Below are 26,243 nucleotides of genomic sequence, written 5' to 3'. Positions count from 1 at the left end.
AGAAAAATAGGATTCAGTAATTATTTACAAAACTCATAATTAAGTAAGGAACGTTAAAACTTCCCCACCCGTCACCCCTATCACGGCCCCCTCTGCCACTGCATGTAGATTTAATGTCATGAATACTTCTTTCAATACGTTGGGAAACAGCTTTTAACGGCTAACGCTTTTGAGCACTTTCTGAAAGAATTTTTTACAGAAACTGAAGTTCATCCTCCCACACCCTTAAGTTCGCATGCCCATAGGCCATAAGTTCCCCACATTTTTTTCAAGATTTGATCTCAGTGGCTTTTATAGTTAAGTGCTCTAAATTGTACGCCGTTGGTAGGACACACAGAATTCTCCGATGCGAGCCCGGTACCTCCAAGTAACGAACGGAATGCACGTTATCAGTATGACAGCATTCTCGACAGGGAAGCAGTGAGCGCAGCGTTTTCAAGAAAGGAAACGCAAGCAAGACAGATCACATTGTTGTGTGCCAAATATACATGCCAAAGGGTGTACATCTGATTATGAGTGTCCCAGATAGCCACAAACATCCAACAGATGTACCGCATTGATCCAAACATCCAGCAAAAAATGGGATGTCCTATGGACATCCTTTGCATCCACATACATCTAAGGGACGTACAATGACATCAAAGTTTTGGATGTCCAATGAACATCCATTTAGTTCGTTCATCAGACGTACAGCAGACAAAATTTTGGATGTCCATGGAACGTCTTTAAAAACAGTACTTCAGACGTACATTGCACAAAGTTTTAGATGTCCATGGAACGGCCATAAAGTTTGTACTTCAGACGTGCATTGTAGGCCCCCCACAGCTTTCGCATTGTCTACGCGCGCTTCTATGATTTTGACGTGGACGATGCTGCGCAGTTGGAGCCTGTAGTTTGGTGCGACGATCACGCGGTATCATCAGTGAACATGTAATGCATGTCCATAGACGTCCCATATGTATAAATATATATTTGCAATTCATGACTTATTTATTTCTGACTTTGGAAAATTGAAAAAAAGAAAACAAGGTACAGTATGTTTGGGAATGAACTGATATATATATCAGAAAAAACTGCATGAAAATTATATCTAGACACTACTTTTGTTGAGCACCACCAAACTTTTTTTGAAATAGTGGCAAACTTCCCATGTGGAAGTTATTGCGTGGCCTCTGACACTTGACACTCCATCTCGGAGGCCATGTGCGTCGAAAGCATGCTCGAAAGCAAGGAGCCGGAAGCACGCCATATATTTTGCATTAAATGAAAAATGGTGCTTAAGGACGTCAGAAAAGTTAAATGATTCAAAGAGATGTTACGCAGCATTATTGTCCAATTATCAATTATTCTCACAATCGCGTGCCTGTCATACGTCACCATAAGCGCAGCCATTGCAATGGCGCAGCAAGCAAGCATATGCGGGCATTTGTAAGCTTGTGTTCCAGTGCTGGCGCTGAGCTTTCTCTATGGCTGAGCCGTGCTGCTCTATGCTGTGCTCCCTGAAGGGCTGCAGAAGATAGCGCCAACCTTTCCGTTCTGACAACGAACCACCTTTAGGTTGCGGTGCTGATGCTGTGACACTTCATTTCTTATTCTCGCCATGTCTGCAGTGGTGTCCGGTCGTCAGCAGGCACATGGTTTTCAAGATATCTCGGTGGTTTGTTTTTGTAGTTTCTTCTCTTTTATGCCGGTAATGAGTGCTTAGCATGGGCCGGAAGAGCTGATGCACAACGCAAACACCCAGTGGTTTCAGCAGTACCCTTCAAGGCATGTCGGTGGTGTTTCTTCTCGGAATAGTATTAAACAGCCAATTGGTGCATAGCTAAGACTAGTTTGAGCAGCTGAACTGCAAACCGACAAAAAGAGCGATAAAGAAGCGATGTTCTTCTTTGTCTCTCTTTGTCTCCCTTTGTCCCGTGTTTCAGTTCAGCTTTGTCCCGTGTTTCAGTTCAGTGGTTTCACTGGTTCTGACGCACATTTTCGATAGTGGTGCTCGATGTTGTGAGGTAGTCACCGTTCATGCATTGCTTTTGTTCTGTCTGCCGGTGGAGGTATTTTGTAGTAAGGGTTGTCAGTAGAGCTACGCGATATTTTGCACGCTTTGATGCTCCTCCGTACATAGCTCCTGTGTATATCGTGCAGTATTACGTGCTTGTCATTTTTAGGCACAAGCCAACTACTTTCGCGTGTGTTGAACAGTCGATCTTTTTGCACATTATGTAAAGCTTTGCTGTGCTCTACTGCTTGCAAGGACAAATTTTATTACCAGTGGTACTATTTAATCAGATGCCATAGATCTGTCTCCATGATAAAGATGCTATAGGTGTGGATTTATACTCTGAGATTTTAACCTAATCACTGAATTTAGAGAAGTTGAAAACCGTTTACTTTAGGCATTTTAAGCTACCTTGTATGTCTTACCCACGCATTGAGAAATGTGCCTTAACTTGAAGCCCATGCTTGATTTGGTCGAGATAAAGCCCGACGCGAACGCGCCCAAGGAGAGACAGTGAGTGTCTTGGGCACGTTCGCAGCTTTCGTTATAGTGATAGCCAAGCATGGGCTTCAAGTAAGGGTGAATATCTGAATGCTGGGTAAGTAATAAGCGACGTGTTTGCGTAGTTGTGAAGATTCTGTCCTCTTTTTCAGATTTAGGATGCTCAAGCCAGTCAGCCAGAGAGTGATCTTCCAAGTACGATTCGCCCTCCAGCCCCACATAGCATCGTACCGTGTGCCTTTAGGAGTGCTGACAAATTTTCTTCCTCTTTTTAAACTGGTAGTGGTCTAACTTGCAGTCACGGTAATGACTACAAGGCTAAACCTCACTATCTTCAGCGCCCAAAAATAATGTTCCCTTTGAAGTGGCAACCTTAAGATGAGCACTCACTGCAACATGTTTCCTTGGTAGTACTGCTACGAGGGCCAGTGCAATTAACCACTGCTGCTATGTTGAGCCCAGTGTATGAACACCAACCAGATAATGCTACAGAGATGTAGATGTAGCAGCTCGTCTCCAGCATCAGCTGAAGCACCTCGTTGCGTTATAAGTAGTGCTGTATGTCTTCAAAAATGTGGCAAATGCAAAATCCTGTTACATGGTGTCAGGCTGAGTGTACGGAAAGCATTGAGACGGTTTATAAGGAAAGGGCTGATTTGATACTGCTACAAATGGCTCAGCGCTCTCAGTGGCATGGTATGCCCTGGTGCCACTGCACTTGGTTCACTAGTGCATTCCAAGTGTGCTGTGGTACCAAGTATCCACTAACTGCAATTACATTTGACGTTCCTTATGATCCATGAATCTACACACGAATTGGCTGTAGTCTCACTTGCATGGAAATATGATATAGTTATTCTTCTCGAATAATTTACAGAGCATACCATGGTTGTACTTGGACGGCATGCTTATTTATTCGAGGAAAGTGAGGCAAAAATTAAGATACTTCCTCGTTATAACAGTCTTGATTTCGAAGAAAGAACAGTATGTTAAAACAATTTTTTTTATGGAGCAGCTGTGTTCCGAATATTTCTCCTTTATCGAGAAGCTAATTTGGCCCCCTTTTGCTGCAGGGGGTTGCCTTCTTCTCTTACATAATTTATCATTGTGCTAACATATTGATAGTTTTAAAATTGTTTTTCCTATAGGATATATTGCTGTTTTGGGCCTTCAGCTGTTGCTCTCGTTTATGTTGCACTACGTTGTTTCTATTTTTTTTCTTTTGATGAATACAATGGTAGTCAAATAGGGATTTGATGTTTCCATATGTGAATCCTGCTTTTGTTTTTGTTCACGAGAATTAAGTCTCATAATGTGCCCTCTGTCTTTTATTCTACTGGACAGAATGCAGCAAACACTGCGCTGTTGCTCACATAAAAATCATTTTTTTTTATAAAAGAAGTGTTCCTTTTCAAGCATTGATTTTACTGTCTTATTTTATGTATCCTTTAGTATGTTAATGCTTAGCTGTTACACAAAAGTGATAGCTTTGTATTGGTTCGTGTGTTAAGTGCTCATTGTGCCTTTCAGAAACCAAGAGGTGGCATTATGTCGTATTTTTAGTGTTCACTTTATTTTCATGAGACAGCTGCAGTCTGCCATTGTACTTCACTGCAAATATTGTGTACATCATTACGTACTTGTCAAACGGTTGATACCAATATGAGGTTTCACAATAAAAAAGCTGGTGTTGACAGCTTGAGTTTCTCTTCGCTTAGTAATAGTGGCACTTTGATTTGTTGTCCCAAACAGTCCAGGACTGTCCGAGAAGCTGCGTACGCCAATAATCACTGGCTGTAATAGCGTCTCAAGCAGTGTGGGGCAGTCTGGGACAACAAATTGAAGAGGTCCAGTGCTTGCATGGATGACGAATAAAAGAAACAGCCAGAAATAGTACAATGGATGTCCTATGAACGTAAGTGTGGTTAATATGCATATCCATTAGATGTAGTAAATATCTATTGGATGTTGTGGATATCTAATAGATGTAATTACATCTACAGGATGTTGTGGACGTCTATTAGATGTTGCATATATCCAGCGCTGACATCCCCACAACGTACTACTTACATGTTCCGGATGCATTTGCGATTATCCATAGTACATCCATGCAACGTTTCCTAGACAAATTTGGATATCTAATGGACGTACTGTATCTCTAAGGTGTACCATATTATGCACATCTAATTGATGTATCTGGCTATCTGGGGTAGCGCTATACCGTGCTGTAGCTCGTATAACTGAGGCAAGAAGCCTGAAGATGTTTATGTAGTTTTTATGATACCACAAGGAAAGAGGGACGGCTTGCGCAAGAAGCAGTGGCTGCACAGGTGGCTGAAAGAACAGTGTTGTTTGCGAAGTGAAGCGCCTTTCTTATTGCTCGTATCAAAACATCCCCTAATGCTTTATTTTTTGTTAATTCGTCCAGCATTCCAGGAGTTGGAAAGAAGTCTGATTCGCGAACTTGTGCCTTGAATCAAGCCGCTCTACATCTACTGCGTGATTCATACTCCAATCGAGTTCACGTTTATGCAGATGGCTCTTCGACTCTATCCAGCTCTACTGGTGTGGTAGTCATTCCGTCGATGTCAATTTGCAAGAAGTTCAAGACAACATCGACAAGACCCGAACTTGTCGCCCTCCGTAGCGCAGTGCTATATGTGCAGCAACAGCAACCAAATCACTGGGCTATATTTCTTGACTCAAAAGAAGCCCTACAGTCACTCTTATCAGCTCTGCGCCGCAGCCCACATGAAAAATTCGTAGCAGAGATACGATTACGCTACCATCAAGCGGTGGACAGAGGCCACGACATTGTATTTCAGTGGCTACCTGGGCACTGCGACATTACTGACAATGAAAGTGCCGACAAAGCTGCCCGTGAGGCACATGATGTATGTCAAAGCAGCTCGATACCATTGTCGAGAACGGAGGCAGCGCGGCACCTGAGCGGTCTTGCTCATAATATTACTGTAAGGAAATGCAACACACCGGAGTTCACCAGCCGGCGCCTATATGCCATGGACTCACATATAAGATTACAACATTACTTTGCTTTAACCGACGGGAAGAAACGTTACTGTGCCGCGTGCGACCAGGAGATTTTTTTCCCAAACGCCTACTCATCCCTAATTGGATTGGCGGACAGCGCCAATTGCAACACCTCTGATGTCGAAGAAAGGACCAAAAACCTCTTATGTGACTGCCCCACTTGTGAGATAACAGGAGTGCCCTTCGGAAAGCTTTGGAGCCCTTAGACGATAGGCCTTTCACAGAGGAGAAGGCCTCGGGCCCGTGACCTCGTGCGTCTGCTATGTGCAAGGCCACAAAGGCGCTACTGCATTTCTTGAAGTGCACCAGCCTATATGACCGCCTGTGACGGACTCAGCGATAAACGTTTGTTTTTGTAACAGCGCAAAGTGTTCTCTTTCTTCTCATCTTTGAATCCCCTTTCCCCTTTCTCCAGTGCAGGGTAGCCTACCGGGCTCCACCTGGTTAACCTCCCTGTCTTTCCCTTATGACCTCTCTCTTTTGTCGTTCTTCCTCTTCGTTCTGTTTTAACATCACTGAGAGTGTGCCGGAGAGTGGAGCTTGCGGCTGAGGAGGCATCCGTCCTTAAAAAGCATAAGGGGACAAATATGTAGGCTGAGAACATTGACTGCTGGGTGTCGCTTTCTAGTAACTTATAAACGGAGCTTTCTTACTGTGCCAAAGTAATGCACCACAATTTTGGTGATCGCGTAAATTTTTTTTGACATTATTTGAAGGTCTGCAGGCGTGCGGGAGCCATCTTAGAATTGGCAAATTGAGAGAGAGAGGTCTTGAGCCCGTATTCACAAAAACGTTCATACGCTATACAACTCCTCGTAAGAGCACATGCTATGCAATCATGCTGTTCAATGTACTTTAGTGAAGGCGACCGGCCAATAACAAACAACACTTACGGAAGAAATTATTTGTGAATCCGGCTTCTGATTTCATCTGCTGCTCAATAAGAAGGGAGGGCTGGCAGCTCCATTACGTTGTTGTAACTTAGCGTCTCATGTTTTACTCCATTTTAGAGCGTGATCGCACTTCCCCATAGAGTGTATATACGATTACTTTGCTTGGGCACCAGCAGAGTAAACATTTTAAACGGGAAGTGTGAGAACGCTTGGAAATGGAGTTAAATTTGACAGAGGAAGTTACTGCAATATAATGAAGGCTGTCAGCGCTCTGTGCTTTTTTAATACGCGTAGAGTGTTCCATTACGTTCTCCCGTTTTTCGCACCATGAACCCATATATTCTTTAAGGTGCCATTTTGCTAAATCTGTACGTCAAATGCAAACAGAAAGAAACACCGGTACTATTAGCGCGCGGCCTGTGACTCACGTGTATGGACGCTCAGAAGTTGCTATGGACGCGTCTTTAACGGAGAGAAGTAAATTATTTGATTAAAACACTATCGGTTCGCTTATAGTCATTCAATGCAATAATATGACTATATGCGTGCAGGATTAAATATAAGCGAGAGAGATATTTGACCAATTACAGAAGGCTTGGCGCTAATCGAGGGGTTAGCGGATTTGAAATAGTTTATAAAGTATAATTGAAATAAGATTAAACATCCAAAATAGTGATGGCAACATAACAGAAGTTAAAGCCAGCATTTGCCACTGTAAAGAGTGCCACTACCGTAATAACAAATGTGAAGGCTTAGGTATTTGTGCTGAAAAATTGTGTAAAGACTGAAATGATTTGAATAAGTTTATTGGCTTGAGAGCTATGTGCTAGCTAATCCGAGCGGGAATTAAAACGTAGACTAGTTAACATCAATTAGAAAAGTAATTTCCAAGATGTGTGCTCGGTTTCGATTAGCCTCACTGATTACTGACGCGCATTCTTGCGCTGACTAGGAAAAATGGGATTCATTATAGGAGATTAATCAAGCAGAGACTAGCCTCATCCCCTTACCTGCTGTGCCATCACAATGTCTCCTCAACACTGTGAATGAATGATAGGTTGAGTTTTTAATGAAAGCCGCAGCACGCACGCGAAAATGAAAGTGCCAGCGTAAGCCAACCAAGGGTATACAGAAAGAAGGAACCGGTAAGGAGTTCCTTCCAGCGCCGCGGCCTTCTCGTAATACCATCATTGGCCGGCTGCCGTTCTTGCGAGCCGTCCTTGCACACGAAAGGCATTATGAGCTTCGGCCGGATTCGGCAGAAACAGAGCAAAAGGCGGCCTGCAATCTCTCAAGATTGGCCTGCGCCAATTTGCCGGCGCTCTCGCGGGTACGATATTTGTTTCTCCGACGGAGAACGGAGCGGAGCTGTCCCTAGGCGTCCGCGCCTGGGTCCCTAGCCCCGGCTCGCGCGCCGCCTGGCGGTGCTGCGGCGCTGGGGCCCGTGGCGCTGCGGCGCCAGTGAAGAGGGAACCGATCCCGACGACGGGCTGCCGCCAGCGAGCAGCGGCCGCGAGGAGCTACGAGCGAAGCGTGCGAGCCCGCTGGGCCGCCAGCGCGAATGTGCGCCTTCTGATGCGCGGCGTGACGAGCACGAGCAGCGATGGCTTCTGCCGAGGCGACGTCGCCCGCGCCCAACATGTCGCCGGGCGAGCTGGAGTGCATGCGGGAGCGGAAGTGGTGGTGCTTCCTGCTCTCCAGCATCTTCACCTTCCTGGCGGGCCTCTTCATTATCCTGATCTGGCGAGCCCTGGCCTTCCTCTGCTGTCGCAAGGAGAAGGCAGGCGCCTACAGTCCCGGGGCACCAAAGCAGCCGACCGCCAAGAAACCAGCCCCGGGCGCCGCCGACGCCAAGCGCAAGGGCGGGGAAGGGGCCGCCGAAATCGGGTTCATGACGGAGGCCAAGGACTGGGCAGGGGAACTCATCTCGGGACAGACCACCACAGGCAGGATACTGGTGCGTTTCACTCCTCTGCATGCGCCGCCCCTCGGCACGGTCACAGCCGCTCTTATTCGCAATGGAGGCTCTCGCCTTCCAGTGCAGTAACGGTACAAAAAAACTTAACCTAGCGGAACCGCTGCACCTGGCACATGGTGGTTCTTAACGCTTGCTGAAGGTAGATGAAATTGGAAGTGCATCGAGAACGAGGCATACGGAAAGAGGTGTCTGGTTCTTCGTGTTCTTTCAATTTCTGTGCTTGACGACTTCTAGCCGTCTTGCACGATGTCAAACATGCGTCGCCTCCGCAAACGCTATATACATTTGTCAGAACTGCTGCCCGGGCACTCAATGCTCTCTAAGCAACCAGCGAACTCATGGCCTGCGTTGTCATGGGTCAAACGTTTCAGCACCGCTGATGCAACCGGTGATACAAGTAGCACAATATGGGAGTGTGGGTACCTGAACAAACGTGCAGCCGAAACCAACGGAGCTAGAACGCATTCATCTCTCATCGATCATTGTAGCAGGAGAAAGTAAAATAGGGCCCGTGCGTTCGCTCGCTGACGAGGAGAGGGCAGCTAGATTCAACCACATGTTCCAAAAGCAGCTCTTTCTCTGACGCCACCCAGTCGTTTGTTTGAAGACAGACTAAATGTGGTAAGAAAAACAGAAAAGAAAAGCACTTCCATCTGTTAAGTTTTTGCGAAGAACGTGGCTTTAAAGCAAAGACACAAGAAAGCATTGCGAGAACGAGCTTAGCGTAGATTTGGACAATATATACAAAGCTACCTGTTGACTTTCCGGTGTAAGCACTGCCCTTTCCAGGGCTACCTAGTGAATATTGCATTCACCAGTATGTAGGACGCTTATTTTGCCGTTTGAGTTTAGCCACACACGAAAAAATAAAAATAATGATGCTCACATGGAGTAATACCAACTGGAAAAGTGATGTGCACACAGAGATTTGTATACCGCTTTAAAGCTCGCCAGTGCTCATTTCTTCGTACAGTGACTGCTCTTACGTGCACTGAGAACGCCAAGATAGCTTCTGGGCTTCTGCGTAGCGGATTTTGCATTGAATGTTACGCGACGAACGAAAAGCTGTACGGTTTCGAAATTAGCACTATTTTGTTGCGGTAAATGGCGCGTATATACCGAGGACAAGGCGCCATTTCTCAATGGTCGAACGCTCTGCCGTTTAATTGATCATTTTGAGGGCACGTCTTTAGTTCCAATTTCCCGTTTTGTAGGAGAATTAGGATATATAAATAAATTTATGCATATGATCCCGCTAGAAAAGCCCCATTTACCCAGTAGTCTGCCGAATTTACCTTCTTCCTGTGTCACAGCTGCGTTCGAGAAAATGCGAGAAATGGAGTGGCCATTGTCCTTGAGCTTAGCTTCTGAAATCGAGCACGTGGCTTCATGGGAGTATTATGGGCAACCTAACCACGAAAACCTTGAAAGTATTTCGCTGAAACCGATCCTGTAGCTTATGCGCAATTATTACATTTCCGCGATTGAATCGTTGTTGAGCAAGAAGACAGGCGCGGTGCATTCGTTCTCGAAAGTTGACAGCTGTGCGTCGCCAGATGTTTTAGCCGCTGTTTTCCTTTATCTCACTCGTACTGAAATGACGTATTACTTCCTAGGGCTGAATGCATAATTAGTGCCGTAGAGCGAGTCGCGCACAGACGTGAGCGCGCCTCGTCTTTATGAGATTAGCGTTATGACGCACTGTGTACGTTGATATCGATGGCTCGCGCAGAAAGTACACCCTTCACTATCGTACATTCGACGCACGTATCTTGAACGGGCGAGCTTCTCTAAAAATAAATGCACGTGGCACACGCAGATTATTCTGCTGTCCCTCTCTGTTAAAATGAAGTGGTTCGGTTATATGTGGTGATTTTCACGTGAAATTTGTGCTATTGGAGGGTTCAACGTGCATGATTGACAGAGTTTTGTAAATCTCAGTGCAAGGGCGACGTCGTATTTGAAATGCGGTCGAGCTCGGCTCGAACTCGCAAGCTCACGCGCAGCCGGTGAACACCTTGGCTACAGTTGTGCTGTGCTGTGGGGCAGAGAGTTGGTTCGAAATGAGCTATCATTTACGCTTGTGGAACACAGAACAAGAGTCGTTAAATCCAAAGAAAACGCAAGGGGGGAATGGTAAAAAAAATCTATTTGTTATTAGGATGCGAACACCCCTCTCGGCTGTCGCCATCAGGTGCAAAAAGGGTTAAGGAGGATGTACTTGGTGTGAACGGGTGCCGACCGGGGGAGCGCTCCAGCTCCATCGCCAGGCCCGCGAGTAACACTGAAATCTAGTACAGGCGCGTGCTTGCGGTGTTCTGAATTTCATTTCGGAATCAATCTCATGAAATCCTTCCGGGTGGGTTTCAGCCGGGTACGCTGTGCAGCCAATGCTGAGAATACTTACACAAAGTATTCTCTTACTTACACAAAGCAATTACTTCTTGTTCTTGGGTTCCTGCTGAGGTCGTTGTTAGATGTAATTTGGGTTTCGAGAAGAAGTTAGCAAGTGTCAAAAAAGTGTAAGTTCTCAGCTTGCGGAAGGCGATACATCTCCTTCAACATGTGCAATGTACAGTTATGGTTCCCACGTAAGTTCGAAGGCGAAACGCGAGAAAAACCTTCTTTCGGCAACACCCACAAGTGCTTGTCCGAGGTCACATCGAAAGGTACTGCACTTAGCAAGGAACCGAAATGAAGGAAAATGAGTGATGCAGGTTTTCTTCTAACAGGGCGCTGTTGCGTACTGTAGCCTGCAGCCCAACATTGAAGATTAATAAAGTAGGTCAAGAATTTTCATGTGTAGTGGTGTAGTGATGCAATTCATAGGCATATCTAGAATGACATTATAACTGCACCGACGGAATCTATGTCTGGCTCGCCGCTGTCGAAACTGTGATTTAGAGAGGGTGATCTTCACGATGGCCGGTGCATCCTTGTTCACTTTATTCTTTTTTTTATAAGTTAGTCGCAGAGTACGTGTTTGCTGCGGCGTGCAGTCCTTGCAGGCTTGCTGAAAATGTCATGCCTCCCTGAGGAAAATACGCAAAAAGTACCACGGGTGAAGTAGCACACGTTTTTTTTTTCTTTGTGTTTCCTTCTTTGTTTCATTTGATGGGTATTTGCTTATTAGATACAAGTGAGCGCCTGTGTTTGCGACACGGATAAGGCAGCGTGCATAGGATATATTTGGTGCCCGGAAAATGCTCTAATAGACGCCTCGTGCTGCGCAACAGGCAGTTTCATGTTGACGCAAGAAACCTCTTGAAACGTGCACACTCAGAGCAAAAAGAAGGATTGTAACCATAGACTCAATACAGCCATGACACTCACTTTTTAAACGTTTTTCCTTTCTATATTTACATGGGTAGATATTCCTACAGGGCTCTGCCTGTCCCATTAATTTTAACAGAAAAATACGGTTTTATGGCGCAGTGTACTGAATTCTTCGCGTTTTCGTGCTTCATTCAGAGTGAAGTAGCGTACTTATGTGACTGAACATTGTGTTACTGTGGTTCGGAGTTGACTTCAGTTTGGGTGCTTTTAGGCGATTTCCTTTTGATATCTGTGGACTTTAGTATTCGCGAATCTGTATGTGAAAAGGAGTAGCCGACGCCAATTAAAGGTGACATCTTCTCCTAAGCACCATATGATAAAACATATAAAAAGAAATAAACAAGGTATGGCATTGACGGATTTTGACAGAAAACTGTTTATCTGGTACGAACAAACGTAATAAAAGACGGGAAAAGATATGAAACAGAGTTATTGAAGACCTCTGCAGTTTCACGTTTCCTTAAAGTTCTTTACCTTCAAAATTACATATTTAAACCCTGACAAGAGGATTTCGTTTTACACCGCAACTTCCACTCTCAGATTATCGCACACTGCAGTATATCCTATTTGTACTTATTAACTGATCAAACGAAAAAATTGGCAATTCAGTAAGACTTGTTTTTCCACTAGTTTATCGGCTCACAAACAACCGCAATCATTTAGCTACAGGAACCTCTTGCTTAGGTTAGTATTCACTGAGATGGCATAGTTTGTTCGTATGTTTTCGCCTTATAGATTCGCTTCTCAGACGTAGCGGTGCGCATTATATTAAAACGAATGCACACAGGCGGCTATGAATAGGGCTACTGTTCGCTGGGTGTAGGCACATGGTCATGTGCCTGCACATTATCTGGTCTGCGAGGTCAACAATGACCTCCCATAGCGCAACTTTCACTCTTTCTCGACATTATCTAGCCTGTATACCTTCCCTCTAAACTCCTCGCTCGGTCTTCAATCTATCCCCCGGTGGGACACCCGTGCCCTCATCCTCCCACATGTCTGCTCCCTCCCCCACAATTTTTCTCGGGTGGAGGACGTCCCAACCTTCGGGCCGGGGCGGCACATCTCCAGCCATCACTTGTGCCTGGGGTCAACCGTATGGAGACAATGTCCAGCGCCCAAAGGGTTCCGCACCTGTGTGGGTCTGCAGCGATTGCCCGTCGTCTGCTGTAGTCTGTGGACATGCCGTGGGACGAAGAAAGTCCGCGAAAATGTATTGTGGGTGTGAAGTTAAGTGACCAACCTGACGAGTATGAGTAATGGGTCATAAAGAATACAATACATGGTAACGGGCCTCCATGTTAGCATATAATTTAATTCGTACACTATGTCGCGTGGCAGCACAGGCCAATAAAAATTATAATAAGCAACGGCCAAGCAGTCTGGTCCATCATCGACAAACAGTTTATCTAATTGAAGGGTAGGATAAGAATAATTTTGTTAATTTACTCTCTGTACCGTACATGAAAGTAGCCGTAGTATGAGATTCTTCTAATGATGTCATGAAGGCGCCATTTTTAGTTAGAGTTAATAAAATTTTCTGTATGCCATGTCCATTGCTCTGCAGCAAGATGCCAAAGCGAGATTACAGTTTTGCAGGCAACATTCGACAGCACCATTACACGTGCACGTTTGGAGGGCCTTCGTAGCATCTTGTGTGGAGGCCATGGTGTGCGCTGTTACTAGTTGTTATTGTTCGACGGAATGTATCATCAGCATTCTGCCTTACACTTTTCCTCCTACTTAAGCTTCATTTTTGTGTGTGTGTGTGTATTGGGCCCTCTGCTACCTCCTTCGGTCATCAACGCTCTCACAGTCCACTGCATCATGACTCTCATTGCTTCAAATTTTGCGCCTCTATACTGTTAGCCATCCGCTGCGTGCTTTGCAATGAGATATAGCTCCAGCGTGCAAGCATTTTAGCGCTGTGCTCGGAATTTAAAGTCACAGGCTTCGATTATCAGTTCGATTGGTTGTTGTCAATGACCGCTGAGATAATGTGACTGGCGAAAAGCGATCAGTTGTTAGTCTAGTCCTCCTTCCTTCACTTCATGCTTCTTGGTTCCTATTTCAAGTCTGTTGGCTGCCGTTGATCGGCGAGCTTCTGCAAGTTCTACGATGCCAAGCTCGTGTGCTCACGCGAAGATTTGAACACTTCACCACATTATATTTGTTTAATCAACGGATTATATTTATTTCGCAAGAAACATCATCTCGTTTCATGACACTCTCATTAGACGAATGATTTTTCTCGATTTGTTTCAATAGGGTCATCCGCCACTCTGTTTTTCCTGACGGTAGCAGAACCTATGTTGCAACATTATTTCCAACAGGTACTAATGCTGAGTGCTCATACGTCGATTCAGGGTGCTGTTGTGAGTGACATAAGAAAGTTTTTGAAGCAATGCAAAGTTCACTCCCTTTATCGTTCATAATGGATGGATTTCAGAGCTAAATCTATAAGTAAACAGAGGAGGCTCATGTCTAAAATTGTGGTGAATCCCGCATAGAGATCTTGGGTTTCGTACGTTCTTTCTGAATATTTCTGTAAGCTCCAATAACATTAAAGGTGGATCCTTTTTTCGCGGGTCCAGGCTGAGAAACTTCTGTTAAAAAACGAAGGCAAGGCCTGACGGCGCGATTGTAAACTACGTCTGTGTATATTTCTGTTTTTGTCCTTCAAGACAGTCTATGTAGCGATAATGTGGCATGGCACATACCTGGCAATTTCTATTGTGAATTTTAAGTGGGGCGTTATTCTTTAAGAGCCCTTCTCGCTCCATAGCGAACTTATTTGTTTTGTTTTTTTTTCATATTCACCATTGCACTTGTGTCGAATAAGTAGCCATTTAAGCATCTTGGAGGAAGCATTAAACGCAACAAACTTTATCGGAGGCATACTCTAGATGCAGCCACATAATTTGCTCAGTGTCTGCACATGCAGACTGCGTAGCACCATCGAGTTGCTAGCCCTAATTTGTTGCCTGCGAGCGCGCGTAACGCCTTTCGCGGACTCGATCCTCGCCAAGATAAGGGGATATAGGGGTGGCTGCGGCATTGATGCAGAGTAATTGCATTCACTGCTGGGACTCTAATCCCCAGAAGCAATCAGCTCGGGCACACCCTGCAGTAGGGACCAGCGCAGTGGCGATCACATGGGAATCCTTGAGCACGCATCGACGTTCTCACGGGAACGAGCAAATACAGGTGGCCTTTACCTGCTACTGAGTCTACCCCTGCTAATCTTGATGCCGCCTCTCCCGTCTCCCTTTCACAGCTGCCGCGTCCCACTCTCTTTTTCCGAAGCCCATTTAATGCGGCTCATTGTCGAAAGGTAAGCATTCACCAATCTTGAGGACATGGTTCTATGTCAGCTCGAACGACATGCCGTCGAATACTGTAGGCTATGCTTGTAAAGTGAATACAAAGTATAAAGATATTTACGGTTGTGGCACCGTGGCACCATCTGGCCAAGTTCTTCAATTTTAGGGGAACGCACCTGTTCGCTTTCTTCTGCCCCGTTACCTCATGTAAGCTTCGTTTTCATTCATTTGGGTAGTTTGCATTTATCCCCTTGATCGCGACACTAGGTCTCGCAACGGTGCCGCTGTGAAACGTCTTGATATCTACCTATTGCTTGTGTTGTTATAGTCTCGTCTGGTCTGCCTGCACGTTTGTCCAGACAAGCATGGTAACGAGGGTATACTTGTGGGGCAGCCTCCGACGAGCCGGTCCAGCAGGGCAGGGCAATGGCCAGCACCCGTGCGCGGCGGCGGTCAGGCGAAGGGCGCCCCGCGGGACTCCGAGGATGCGAGCCACGGTTTCCGTCGCCTGCAGCCCCATGCGTGCGCCGTGCCTTGTTGCTGTTGTGGAGCGTCCCGACTTGGATTCTGTCCAGTTCCCGAGTCGGCGGCAGCCGTGGCCGTCGCAGTCAAAGTGCAGCTTTGTGGCGACACGCTCGGCCCGGCAGCCCGCGCGTCGTGCGGTTGCACTGAAATTAGTGTCGCCCCGGGCTCGGTCCCCAAGCGCGCTCGCGCTGCAGGAAAATTGGAGTGGTGCGCTCGTGACTCCGCCTTCGTAATTAACTGCGTGCTGCTGCTGCTGGGGCCGCTGATCACGCGCGGCTTTCTCTCGCGGTGCACGATTTACATGTCAGTCGTTGGTGTGATCAGGGCGGATGCGACACATCTCGACCAACGCGCGATCAATCTGCATGCCATAGCCACGCTACCAGTTCGCGAGAAACGCTTCGCTGGTCGACATTTCTGACGTATGCCACGAACGGCATCGAGTGACTGACGGGCTTATTCAAACGTAATTATTTCATTCTGTTTTCGCGGCTCCTGACTCTTAGTTATTGCGCTATATCCCGTGGGTGAAGACTCTGATTGGTTTGATCCCGCGGAGTGTCGGGGCTGGTCAGAGCGACCAACAAGTTTGGGTGACGGGGGAATATCGTCTTTTCTCGTGCGAAGACACCCGTCTGAAGACACCCGAAAATTGTCGATATCCTCGCCTTCCTCGACTACACCCGGGGGGGGGGGGGGGAGGGGTGACAGAAGTGCTAAGGGCCCCGGGTGCCAGACGACCTAGCTACGCCACTGGTCGTAATAGCGATATGTGCACGAGTTCGCACTATCTGGCCGAATGGCGCTGAACATTCTGCGGGCAGAGCGTGGGGAGAAACTGCGCTTGCAGAATATACCTTCGAATCAAATTCCTCGATAATAAATGCAACAAAAGCTGTGCCTGTGAATCTCTCATGGAGGACGTCAGAGGTTTCTGCTGATGACAATAAATATTTATTCATTCCCGAAAAACAATGTTCCTTGGTCAGGCCTAAGAGAAATATAAAAGAAGCATTATTGAAAGTAAAAACTTGATAAATATGGCATTGCCTGAAGTCCTCAGAGAGCGCTGAAGGAAGTCAGACGCACCATTTCGTTTATCTGGATGTCCCCTTGGTCGGGTCTAATCCCGCAGATGCTTCGGACGCTCAGAGACCGGGCTGCTATTCGTAGAGGCTTGTCGGCAGGGCAGTTTCAAAGCATGCGATCGGCTGGCCACACAGTTACATAAAGAGTGCAGAACACTTCATGATGATCGTTGAAGTACGTGCGTGTTAAGTTATGGCGATCCTTGTGGTGATGCGGACATGACGTGTAGACGCAGCTGACCAGCTGTGGCTACACGGATGGTCAGCTGGTACGGTGTCTTTGTTGTCGGATAGGGTCGCTTGGACGGCCAGTCGCCGGCATGTGTGTGACCTGTAGATAGAGTCTCGCCGCATTTTCGTTCACCAGGAAAATCTCCGTATTGAATTGAGGAATCCAGTAGATTGTTGCTCCATAACGAAAGCTCTACTTGGGATTCGATTGGGGTTCTGTATTCACAATATATGTATGCGGTGCTTCTTCAGCATCAGTGCCCTTGCAATGCGGTGTTCTTGGTGGACTTGGGTACCACACGAGCCTACGTTGTTGTACTCCTCAACAGCTCCTCTGCAACCTGCGCACATGCAACGATTTCTGTATCTGAAGAAAACTGGCTCAACTTGCAAGGCTTGACGGGCAAGAACAGTGGTCTCGTTTTCGACGTTCTTGCTTGCAATATAGCAGTGTTGTGTACGAGTATTTCTTTTTTTCTTTTTTGAGTTGGTTGTCCGTACTTCAGAGTGTCACTCTTTTTTACGCACGCCGTTGAGGTCCAGAAGATAGGATTCGGGTCATTGCTTCCTCGCTTTCTATAGCAGATCTCTTTCACCGGAGAGGCTTGCATGATTTACGTATTACAAAGAGCTACTAACATGATTTGTAAACTAAAGCAGCAGTTGTGTGCCGGTGTTCTCCTTGTCGCAGGTGGTGACAGGAACAGAAAGACGAAATAAACGCGGTGAAGCGCTTTGACTAGTTCACACCGCCCTTCAGTTTGCGTCGCCTTCGTCACCTCGCACCCCAGCAAACTCCTTGGTGATAAAGGGATAAGAATACGATGATGAAAGTCGTGATAAGATGACGCGCTTTTCACGGTAAACCTGTTTCCGCTGCTGTAATTCTTCATTCTTTTAAATTCATTAATTTGTAGTAGCTGATCTTTGGCCCAGCTTGCAGTGAACAAATTGCAGTAAACATTCACTTACTAACTACACAAGCATGTTGTCACACGCGAACAGACAAACATGTACATATTTCACTCGATGACCGCGATCACTTGCCGTCTCAACGCTAGCGTGATAACCGCCGGCAGCGGGGAGCGAACACTTCTTGCTGCAGCTCGCTGCACCATTTCAACTGTGCGCGCCGGGTTTCTGAAACTCACATTACGCGTCCTCCAACACTGCGCGGGAAAACAGCGCGCATGAAGCCACCAGTCATCTCGGCTCGCTCCACAGATGACCAACATAAGGCAAGCATGCAAGGGAAGCCGAGAAGCACGGTGGCTTGATGCGCGCCGTCTTCCCGCGCGCCCAAGGTTGGAGGTTAGGGGAGAGAGCACGCGTTTCGTCCTTTAGTCCAGCCGTAGATGCGCATGGCTGTCCGCCCGGCTGAGCTCATTAGTAAGGACGCTGGCGCATAAGGGACCCGCGAGCCGTATGTTGGTCATCCGCGAGGAGAGCTGAGATGGCTGGTGGTTTCATGCGCGCTGTCTTCCCGCCCACCTAGTGTTGGAGGACGCGTAATCTGAGCTTCGGAGACGCGGAACAGTTGAAATGAAAAGCACGAAGCGTTCGCTACCCGCAGCCGACGCTGATCACGCCAGAGTGGGCAGCTCATTCTTATCGCACTTGGACTTTATACATGACATCGCGGCGATGGCAATGGCGAAAATTCGCCTGGAGTGTCCATGTATTCGATATAAGAATAAAATAAGCAGGGAAGCGAGAAAAAGATGTTACAACAGCTTCGTATCTAGATATAACGAACTAGAGCCTTCCGAACATGACTCCTGACTTGAATCTTCGAGTCCTTAGGGTGAAAAGATTGCCAAACAGTACCGGTATCAGTGAAACAATAACACTGTTATATCAAGTGTGCACTTTTCGAATTCACAGCAAGAATGTTTTGCACCTTGCCTCCTGCAGGTGCACCGATCATCCTTATCGCATATTTCATAGCTTCGCGGCTTTATCACAGGCACACGTTGTCTCAGGAAGGCAAACGCTTTGACAGCTGGACATATCCTGACAACAGAGGTATTCCTATCATAGGCTTGATTGCCGTACGGCTTTCTGTGCAACAATTTCTCTATCGCGAAGCCTCATTAGGACATTGCGCATTAATCGACCATGCCGACAAGATGCATTTGCTCCCGCTATTGATTTACGGGGAGAATTCGACGCTGACATATCGCGACGCTGAAGCCCTCGCGATATGCTTTCCACCATGTGATTACGGGCGCTTTGTTAACGGAGATATTAGGGCTCATGTTTCAAGTAGTAGCCTTGGCGCAAACTTCTGTCCGTAGTCTTTTGCTATCCGAAGTGGAGTATAGAGAAAAATATTATTGTCTGCCCTTTCGCTCGTGCATGTTTTACCCACACCATTTCCCGGCAGATGATCAGCTTCGGCGAGCATGAGCTTGTGGAAGTCTGTTAGGGGCAAGTACAACAGGCTGCTCAAGAGCAAATCGACGTCAAGAAACTGCAAACAGAAAGCCTATTTTTATTTATTTTATTTTTTGCTCATTGTTTATTCGGACATACGCCATGCGGGATGAAGGGGCGAAATGAAGATTGAAATGCCTGGCGAAGCCCCCCCCCCCCCCCCCACTACCCGTGCATTGCAGAGGCGAAAAGCAACAAGCGTGCAACAAAACAATAAAATGTATCGACAAGGCATCACGAAAAGTAAAAATTAATGCAAATAGCAAACTTAAAAATCAGAAGGTGCTAGACATATACACAATTTATACATGCATGTCATGAGTAATGCAACACAGACAGCAGTACTGGCAAACAACGGCACTAGGGAATCACGTAGTACCTATACAAAAACCAAAAATTCAGAATAGGCTGTAACACACCGCAGCAGTACTACATATTGCACGAACAGTTGTTATCCTATAGAAACGAACAAAAGATAATTCTTAACCTTATTCTTGAGCCCATATTCTGATCTGCACTAGTGAATCATATTAGCAAAATCGCGACTTTCGTTTAAAATAAGGCATTCATTGAGCAAGTGCCGGCGTTCCATAGTCAGTTCTGACTACCGGGGTTCGAAGTCGGCTGTGCCTATGATGGTAATGTGTGCTCTCCGGGAGAGAATGAGGGCTGAGTATACTAGTAACTGGTAAATTTTTCTTTCGTTTATACGCAGCAAGCGTTACCTAGTTGGAACATCAGGTTAACTCTGAGTATGTTAATCTTAGAGAAGAATGTGGCTGAGTGATCTATTCGTTGCTCGTTTTCACTGCAACGCGCAGCTCTTTTTTGTAGGGTTATCAACCTGTCTAAATTTGTCTCAGCTTTCGTGCCTCAGATTAGTGAGCAGTAGTAAGGGTGGAAAGGAACAAGGGCATAATGTGAATGAAGTTTTAACCCTTTCGGCAGCAAATTTCTAGGATTGTATTTATTTATTTATTTATTTATTTAGATACGTTGAAGGCCACATGGCGTTACAAAGAGGAGTGGGAGAGAAAAAAAATACATATGCAATTGGTTCAAGAAAAAGCACTATAAACAGCAGATTTGAATTTGCCGGAGTCTGGGATAAGAGCGATGGTGGCAGGATGGTGGTTCCAGTCGGAGCTTGTCCTAGGGATGAAAGAATCGCTAAACATATTCGTACGGGATACAGGAACTTGTACTGTATACTTGTGATCCAACCTGGATGAAGTGTAAGTGGGTGGAGAAAAGGTAGCTTCTTTTAAAACAGGGTTATAATGGTAAACTTTATGGAAGAGGCAAAGACGGGAACACTTGCGACGTACTGAAAGATCTGGAAGGTTTAATATCGATATCGAGCTACACGTATCGGCGTGAAGCTCGTTTACCTGAGGTGTCCAGCTCAAGTTCTATTCAAGAACACCTAAAATTTTGAACGTAAGTACCCATCCAATAGCGTAGTTTTTAAAGTTACTGCAGTAATTTTAACGGTGAAGTATGTTACGGCTTTTATTTATTTATTTATTTATTTATTTATTTATTTATTTATTTATTTAACAATACTGCCGGCTTCATTTTGGAAGCTCAGGCAGGCGTGCAAACATCACCCAACAAAAAGAACATAATCAGCAAGACCAACATTTTCTAATACACAAGTCATTACAAATAAATACGATAATGCCGTCAAATTTGCTGGCAATAGGAAATGTGTAAGAAAAGGAACATCAGAATATGTAACAGAAGCCAAAAATGAACAATGATCGCATGACATTACAAGTACGCCTGTACTACAGATAAGAAGGAACTGGAGTGGTTGAACTGACCACGTTTTGTGGAAGGCCGTTCCATTCGCGCATTCTTTTGGGCAGGAAGGAAGAAAGATATGCGCTTGTGCTAGTTTGATTAGCATATACACTAAGTTTTCTTAACATTCAGCTGAAGTTCATTTCGATTAACCATCTATTACTTTTAGTATTACTAGCAGTGTTAGCATCTATTAGTTTAGTATTATTAGAGAGAGATAGAAGAGATGAGAAAGGCAGGGAAGTTAACCGAAAGATAGATATCCAGTTTGCTACCCTGCACTGGGAAAGGGGTAAGTGGAGGCAGAAAGAATAGAAAAGAAAGAAAAGTGCACACATATGAAAAGAGTGGGAGAGGGGGAAAAAGGAAACGAACACACACACAAAGTACGCCGCAGTGTCGCACTCGTTCAAGCAGGTCGCTCGACCGGTGGAACCTCAGTAGAGCTTTCACCGCCTTTTGGTGTGAAGATCGCATCAGCCGGCATTGCAAGACTGTCTGCTCAGAAAACTGCCGGTCATCGAGGCGTACCAACGCCGTCACAAGCGACTGTCTCTGGGAGCTGTAGCGAGCACAACGACAGAGGATATGTTCGATTGTTTCCTCGCTGCCGCAACTGTCACAGACAGCACTGTCAGTCATTCCGATGCGGCAAGCAGACGCATTCGTGAAAGACACTGCAAGCCATAGTCGGCAAAGAACAGTTGTCTTGATTCGGGATAGTCCAGATGGAATGCGTAATCGGAGGGATGGGTCCAGGCTAGTATGTCGGAAAGCTGGCGTGTTCCACACGGATCGTGTGGCATCACGCGCTAGTATGCGAAGCTCTGCTGCTGCGTCAGTTCTTGATGGGTTCTTTCACGGCATCTTCGTGAGCCCTCGTAGCAGCTTCATAGGCGTTTTCGTTGCCCTTGATGCCACAGTGGCCTGGGAGCCACTGAAAAGTGATGTCATGTCCTTTCTCTGCCAGCTGGTGATATAGCTGCCTTATTTCCAGCACAAGTTGGTCTTGTGGTCCACGACGTAGAGCGGATAGCAAACAATGCAGGGCTGACTTCGAATCGGTAAATATGCTCCATCTTCGTGGTAGACCTTCATTCATCATGCGAAGTGCGCTGCGAAGTGCAGCAAGCTCTGTAGCAGTCGACGTTTTCCGGTGAGAAGTTTATAACTAAATGGTGACGGCTTTTTCGGGAAACACCAAAGCTCCTGTACATCCATCCACAGTTGTTGAGCCATCAGTGTAAATCTGAAGATGGTCCTTGTATGTCTCGTGCAGCATGAGTAGAGATAGCTGCTTGAGAGCGGGCGACGAGAGTCCTGCTTTCGTCCGAATTTCCGGTACCGAGAGTCGAACTTGTGAGCGAGCCAAACACCAAGGAGGTGGCAGGAGCCTCTCGGCAGGCGCGTTATCTCCAGGGAGGCAATCACAGTACGCCGATATCTCCTGGCAAAAGGAGGCACTGGGCCGGTCTTTCGTCAGCGCGGCGAGGTGGTGGAAAGGCGTGAGTGCAACGTGCCTGATGTGTGCTCTGAGTACTTCCAATGTCATATGAGTTGTGATTGGGCAATCGTGAGCAATGGCAATTGTCTCTAATGTTGATGTGCAGCGCGGCATCCAAGACAAACTCTGAGTACCTGCGCTCGAGCACACTTGATTCTGCGGATGTTACTTCTGCAGGTATTGCTCAGTACAGGTAAGCTGTACCTCAGATACCCGAGAAACAGCGCCCTGTGGAGTTGTAACATTGCGTGTACTGACGAACCCCACGTTTTCGCTCCAAGAAATTCAAAAAGGTGTCAAATGGTCATTAGACGTTTTTTCACGTAGGCCTCATGGGGATTCCAGCTGAGGTCTCGATCAATGAACAGCCCTAAAAATCTGTGCGTACTGGTGTAACAGCGATTTTGCCTGTTGATAAATATTGCGTAGGACGTGATTGGCTTTCACGTAAATGTGACGAGCGCACAGTTCTCAGGTGAAGTCTGGAGACCCTTGAACTGTTTAGTATAAGTATTAGATTAACAGTGTGTCAGCTGCGTTTTGAAGATCGAGTAAATGTATACCTGTAAGTAAAAAAAAATGTATATATGTTGCCTGCATATTATATTATGCCAGGAGTTTGCCGTAGACGTACTACGATGTCATTTATATAGTAGATAGTGAAAAGCAGCTGGTCTAGAATAGAGCCTTGGGGTACTACATATTTTATTTGCTGCATTTGGGAACTGTAACTGCTTAAACAAGTGTACTGCACGTGCCAGATAAATAACGACGTATCAGATTCAGTCCCTTGCCTCCGATACCGTACTGTAGTAGTTTACGAGAGAAAATAGCGTGCTTGATGGAATCGAACGCCTTTTAAAATCCAGAAATGGTCCAAGGGTGTATTGCTTGTTATCAATATTATTAATTATATTTTGTTTAATGCTCAGTAGTGCCATTTGTATTGTTTTCTTTTTACGGAAGCGAAATTGTTCCCTTACAGTCATTTGCCGCTCATCGGGAAACTTGCCTAGTCATCATAATTTAAATGTATACTGTAAGTCTTTCGAAAACGAAGGGAGCACTGACATAGGCAGGTAGTTGTTTTAGTAAGTGTGAGCCCAACCTTTCTGGATGGCTACTACCTTAGCAATTTTACGCCATCTGGAAAAGTACCCGAGGCGAAAGCTTGATTACATACATGCTGCAATGGTCCGCATAATAGTTGAGCAACGTATATATAATTGGTTCTGCCTTAATGTCGTCGCAACCAGCAGCAGTATCTTTATTAGAAGATTCAAGATGTGCGACCATTTCGTGTTCACTGCATGTTCGTATATGAAGATGCTGTCGATTGTGTGTGACTGGACACATACCGTATATGCCTAATGTTTGCACACCGCGGGACTGCAGATGCTCTGGAGCTGTGTAGTAGTCCTCTCTAAATAATTCATTGAACTCCGATTCACTATAGAAAGTGTTCTCAACCTGATGCTCGTAAGCTTATATACATGGTACATCACTGCTTCGCTTGGTGACAGCTTAACATTTTGTCGGCGTAGTCAACGACCTTGTGTGAAAAGATTTGAGTATATCCTTAATAATTTGAAAAAAATTCCAATGTGTACGCAAGTATGAAACTATTAAATAAATGACGTCATAAACACCGAATTTCTGTTTATACTGTATGTTTGCAAGGAGCTGATGTAGTTATGTGGCATGTCTAGGCTACTCAGTAGTACAAAATTTACACAAAGATTTTATTGTGAATTCCGCGTGGACATTTTATAACACCGTCGTCACCGCGCCAAATGTGCGAAGAGTTGCTCTGTGCCTGATATACGCTGCAGTACCGACAGTTTACGGCTGAAAGATATATGCCAAGTTTCAAAATCAGGCACTGGGCGGTAGCGAAAGGAGAAACGGCAAAATAAAAAGAAAGATAAAAAAAGAAAATGAAGAAATGTATAAAGAAGAATAGGAGAGAAAAAAAGATGGGGGTGCACATGTTGCGTGCCAACCCGTTTGGCTTCCCACATAAAGATCTGGGCTTGTTTAAGAGGCATAAATGACGAGGCGTGTATAGAAATGCCGGAAGCGGCCGGTGATACGGGTAGTTAGTGAGAACATGCTGGAAAACTGGTAGTATTTTAAGCAACTGTTGCCATTAAGGTGGCGAGAAAACGAGTATAAATGTATGCAGATCCCATGCACGTGGGAACCGACGTTATGCGAAATCAGGACACACTTTCTGTGACTGTTATTAATTGCGCTTATTAAGTGCTTTGCGTCTTGTATCTTGTTAGGGCTTCTTCAAGAGCTTCTTGGGCACTTCATCTGCTGTCAGTACCCAGTACCCACGAGACATGTTTACGGTAAAGTACGAAGCGTACTGTAAGAGACTGAACTTTGGAAAACCCTTCGCAATGACGCACTCGATGACGTACCTGGCCTTTGTGATGGGTATCACGTCGGAACTGACGCTATCCAACCCCAACGCCACATCCGTGACGCACACGATCATGCTTGATGATGATGAAGAGGATGATAATTTCGCATGACATCACCTTTGATACTGGGCAGCGACAAATAGACACTTAGCCTGCTTGAACCAATCAGGCTTTACTACATCTATTGCAGTCCTGCATTTTGCCTATTTATACATGATATCCTGTCTCTTCATTAAAGCTTCTCTATCTATACAATAATGTTACACCTACACCTGTAACTACCCCGGCTCCATTTCTTTCCTGAGACTGCTATCGCACTAAAGGGCTCACTCATCTGGCATTAGTGGAAGAAGCGAACAGCTATGTTCGGTGGCCAGCCGCTAGGAGTATCACGCGAATAACATCTGGATGTACTGCAGTTCACAAATGCATTGAAGTTCTCCATGCGAGACTGTGGTGCACCACGTGGGTTTCGCAAGATGCATGTGAGATGCCGACGTGCACTGGGCGTGCCCGCGTGTAGCTCGCTCGCGAGCCAAGCAGCTCGCCCGAAGGGGAAAGGCCTCTTCAACATGCGCAGAGTTCTCACATTCTAAAACATAAATGCAGTTTACCAGCCAACCAACTGTGACTAAACGGCACCTAAATAATCGGCGCTACTGGTAATACTTGAAAGCTGGAACCAAATTCCTAAAGGCTTTCACTATTAAGACGTGTACGTATCGGCAGGCCACCTTCACTATATTGTTTGTCACGAATGGTCAGTGCCTCTTGCGAATCGGTAGAGCGTAAGAACTTCCTTCTGATCACTGTCCCTGAGTAGTGCCAAAAGTACGAATACAGGGACATAATGCAGCTGCTTAGGCCCTGTTAGCTCTACTCAGGGGCCGAATATAGGAACTGTTTCTGTCGTAAGAGCTGCTTGCCATTGAACGGCCGTACATCGCTAATGCACGCCCGACATCACCATTTGTTGAAACCTGCTCTTACGAATATTTTTACCGCGAGAACGGTTTTGTGAATTCTCGCACAGATTCCCAGCACGAAAGACAAACTATCCCAATCTACTGCCATGGTTAATTCATTACTAATACTACTACGCTCATTTTGATAAATTTCTCCATAGCCGCAGTGCTTCAATGA

At 45.9% G+C, this 26,243-nt stretch overlaps 1 protein-coding gene across 1 annotated transcript in view; it reads left to right on the top strand.

Moving 5' to 3' along the window:
* Positions 1–7,916: 7,916 nt before the first annotated feature.
* slo (calcium-activated potassium channel slo) overlaps positions 7,917–26,243 on the top strand; it is a 204,307-nt gene continuing 185,980 nt past the window's right edge. Inside the window, 1 exon segment of the mRNA XM_070524382.1 lies at positions 7,917–8,398. Within this exon segment, the coding sequence (XP_070380483.1) occupies positions 8,045–8,398 (354 nt within the window). The 5' untranslated portion in view covers positions 7,917–8,044.

This window comes from Dermacentor albipictus, chromosome 1 (genome assembly GCF_038994185.2).
Source record: "Dermacentor albipictus isolate Rhodes 1998 colony chromosome 1, USDA_Dalb.pri_finalv2, whole genome shotgun sequence".
Classification (NCBI taxonomy): domain Eukaryota; kingdom Metazoa; phylum Arthropoda; class Arachnida; order Ixodida; family Ixodidae; genus Dermacentor; species Dermacentor albipictus.
Note: the sequence above shows the minus strand (reverse complement) of the source record. Positions and strands in the feature narration are given on the sequence as shown.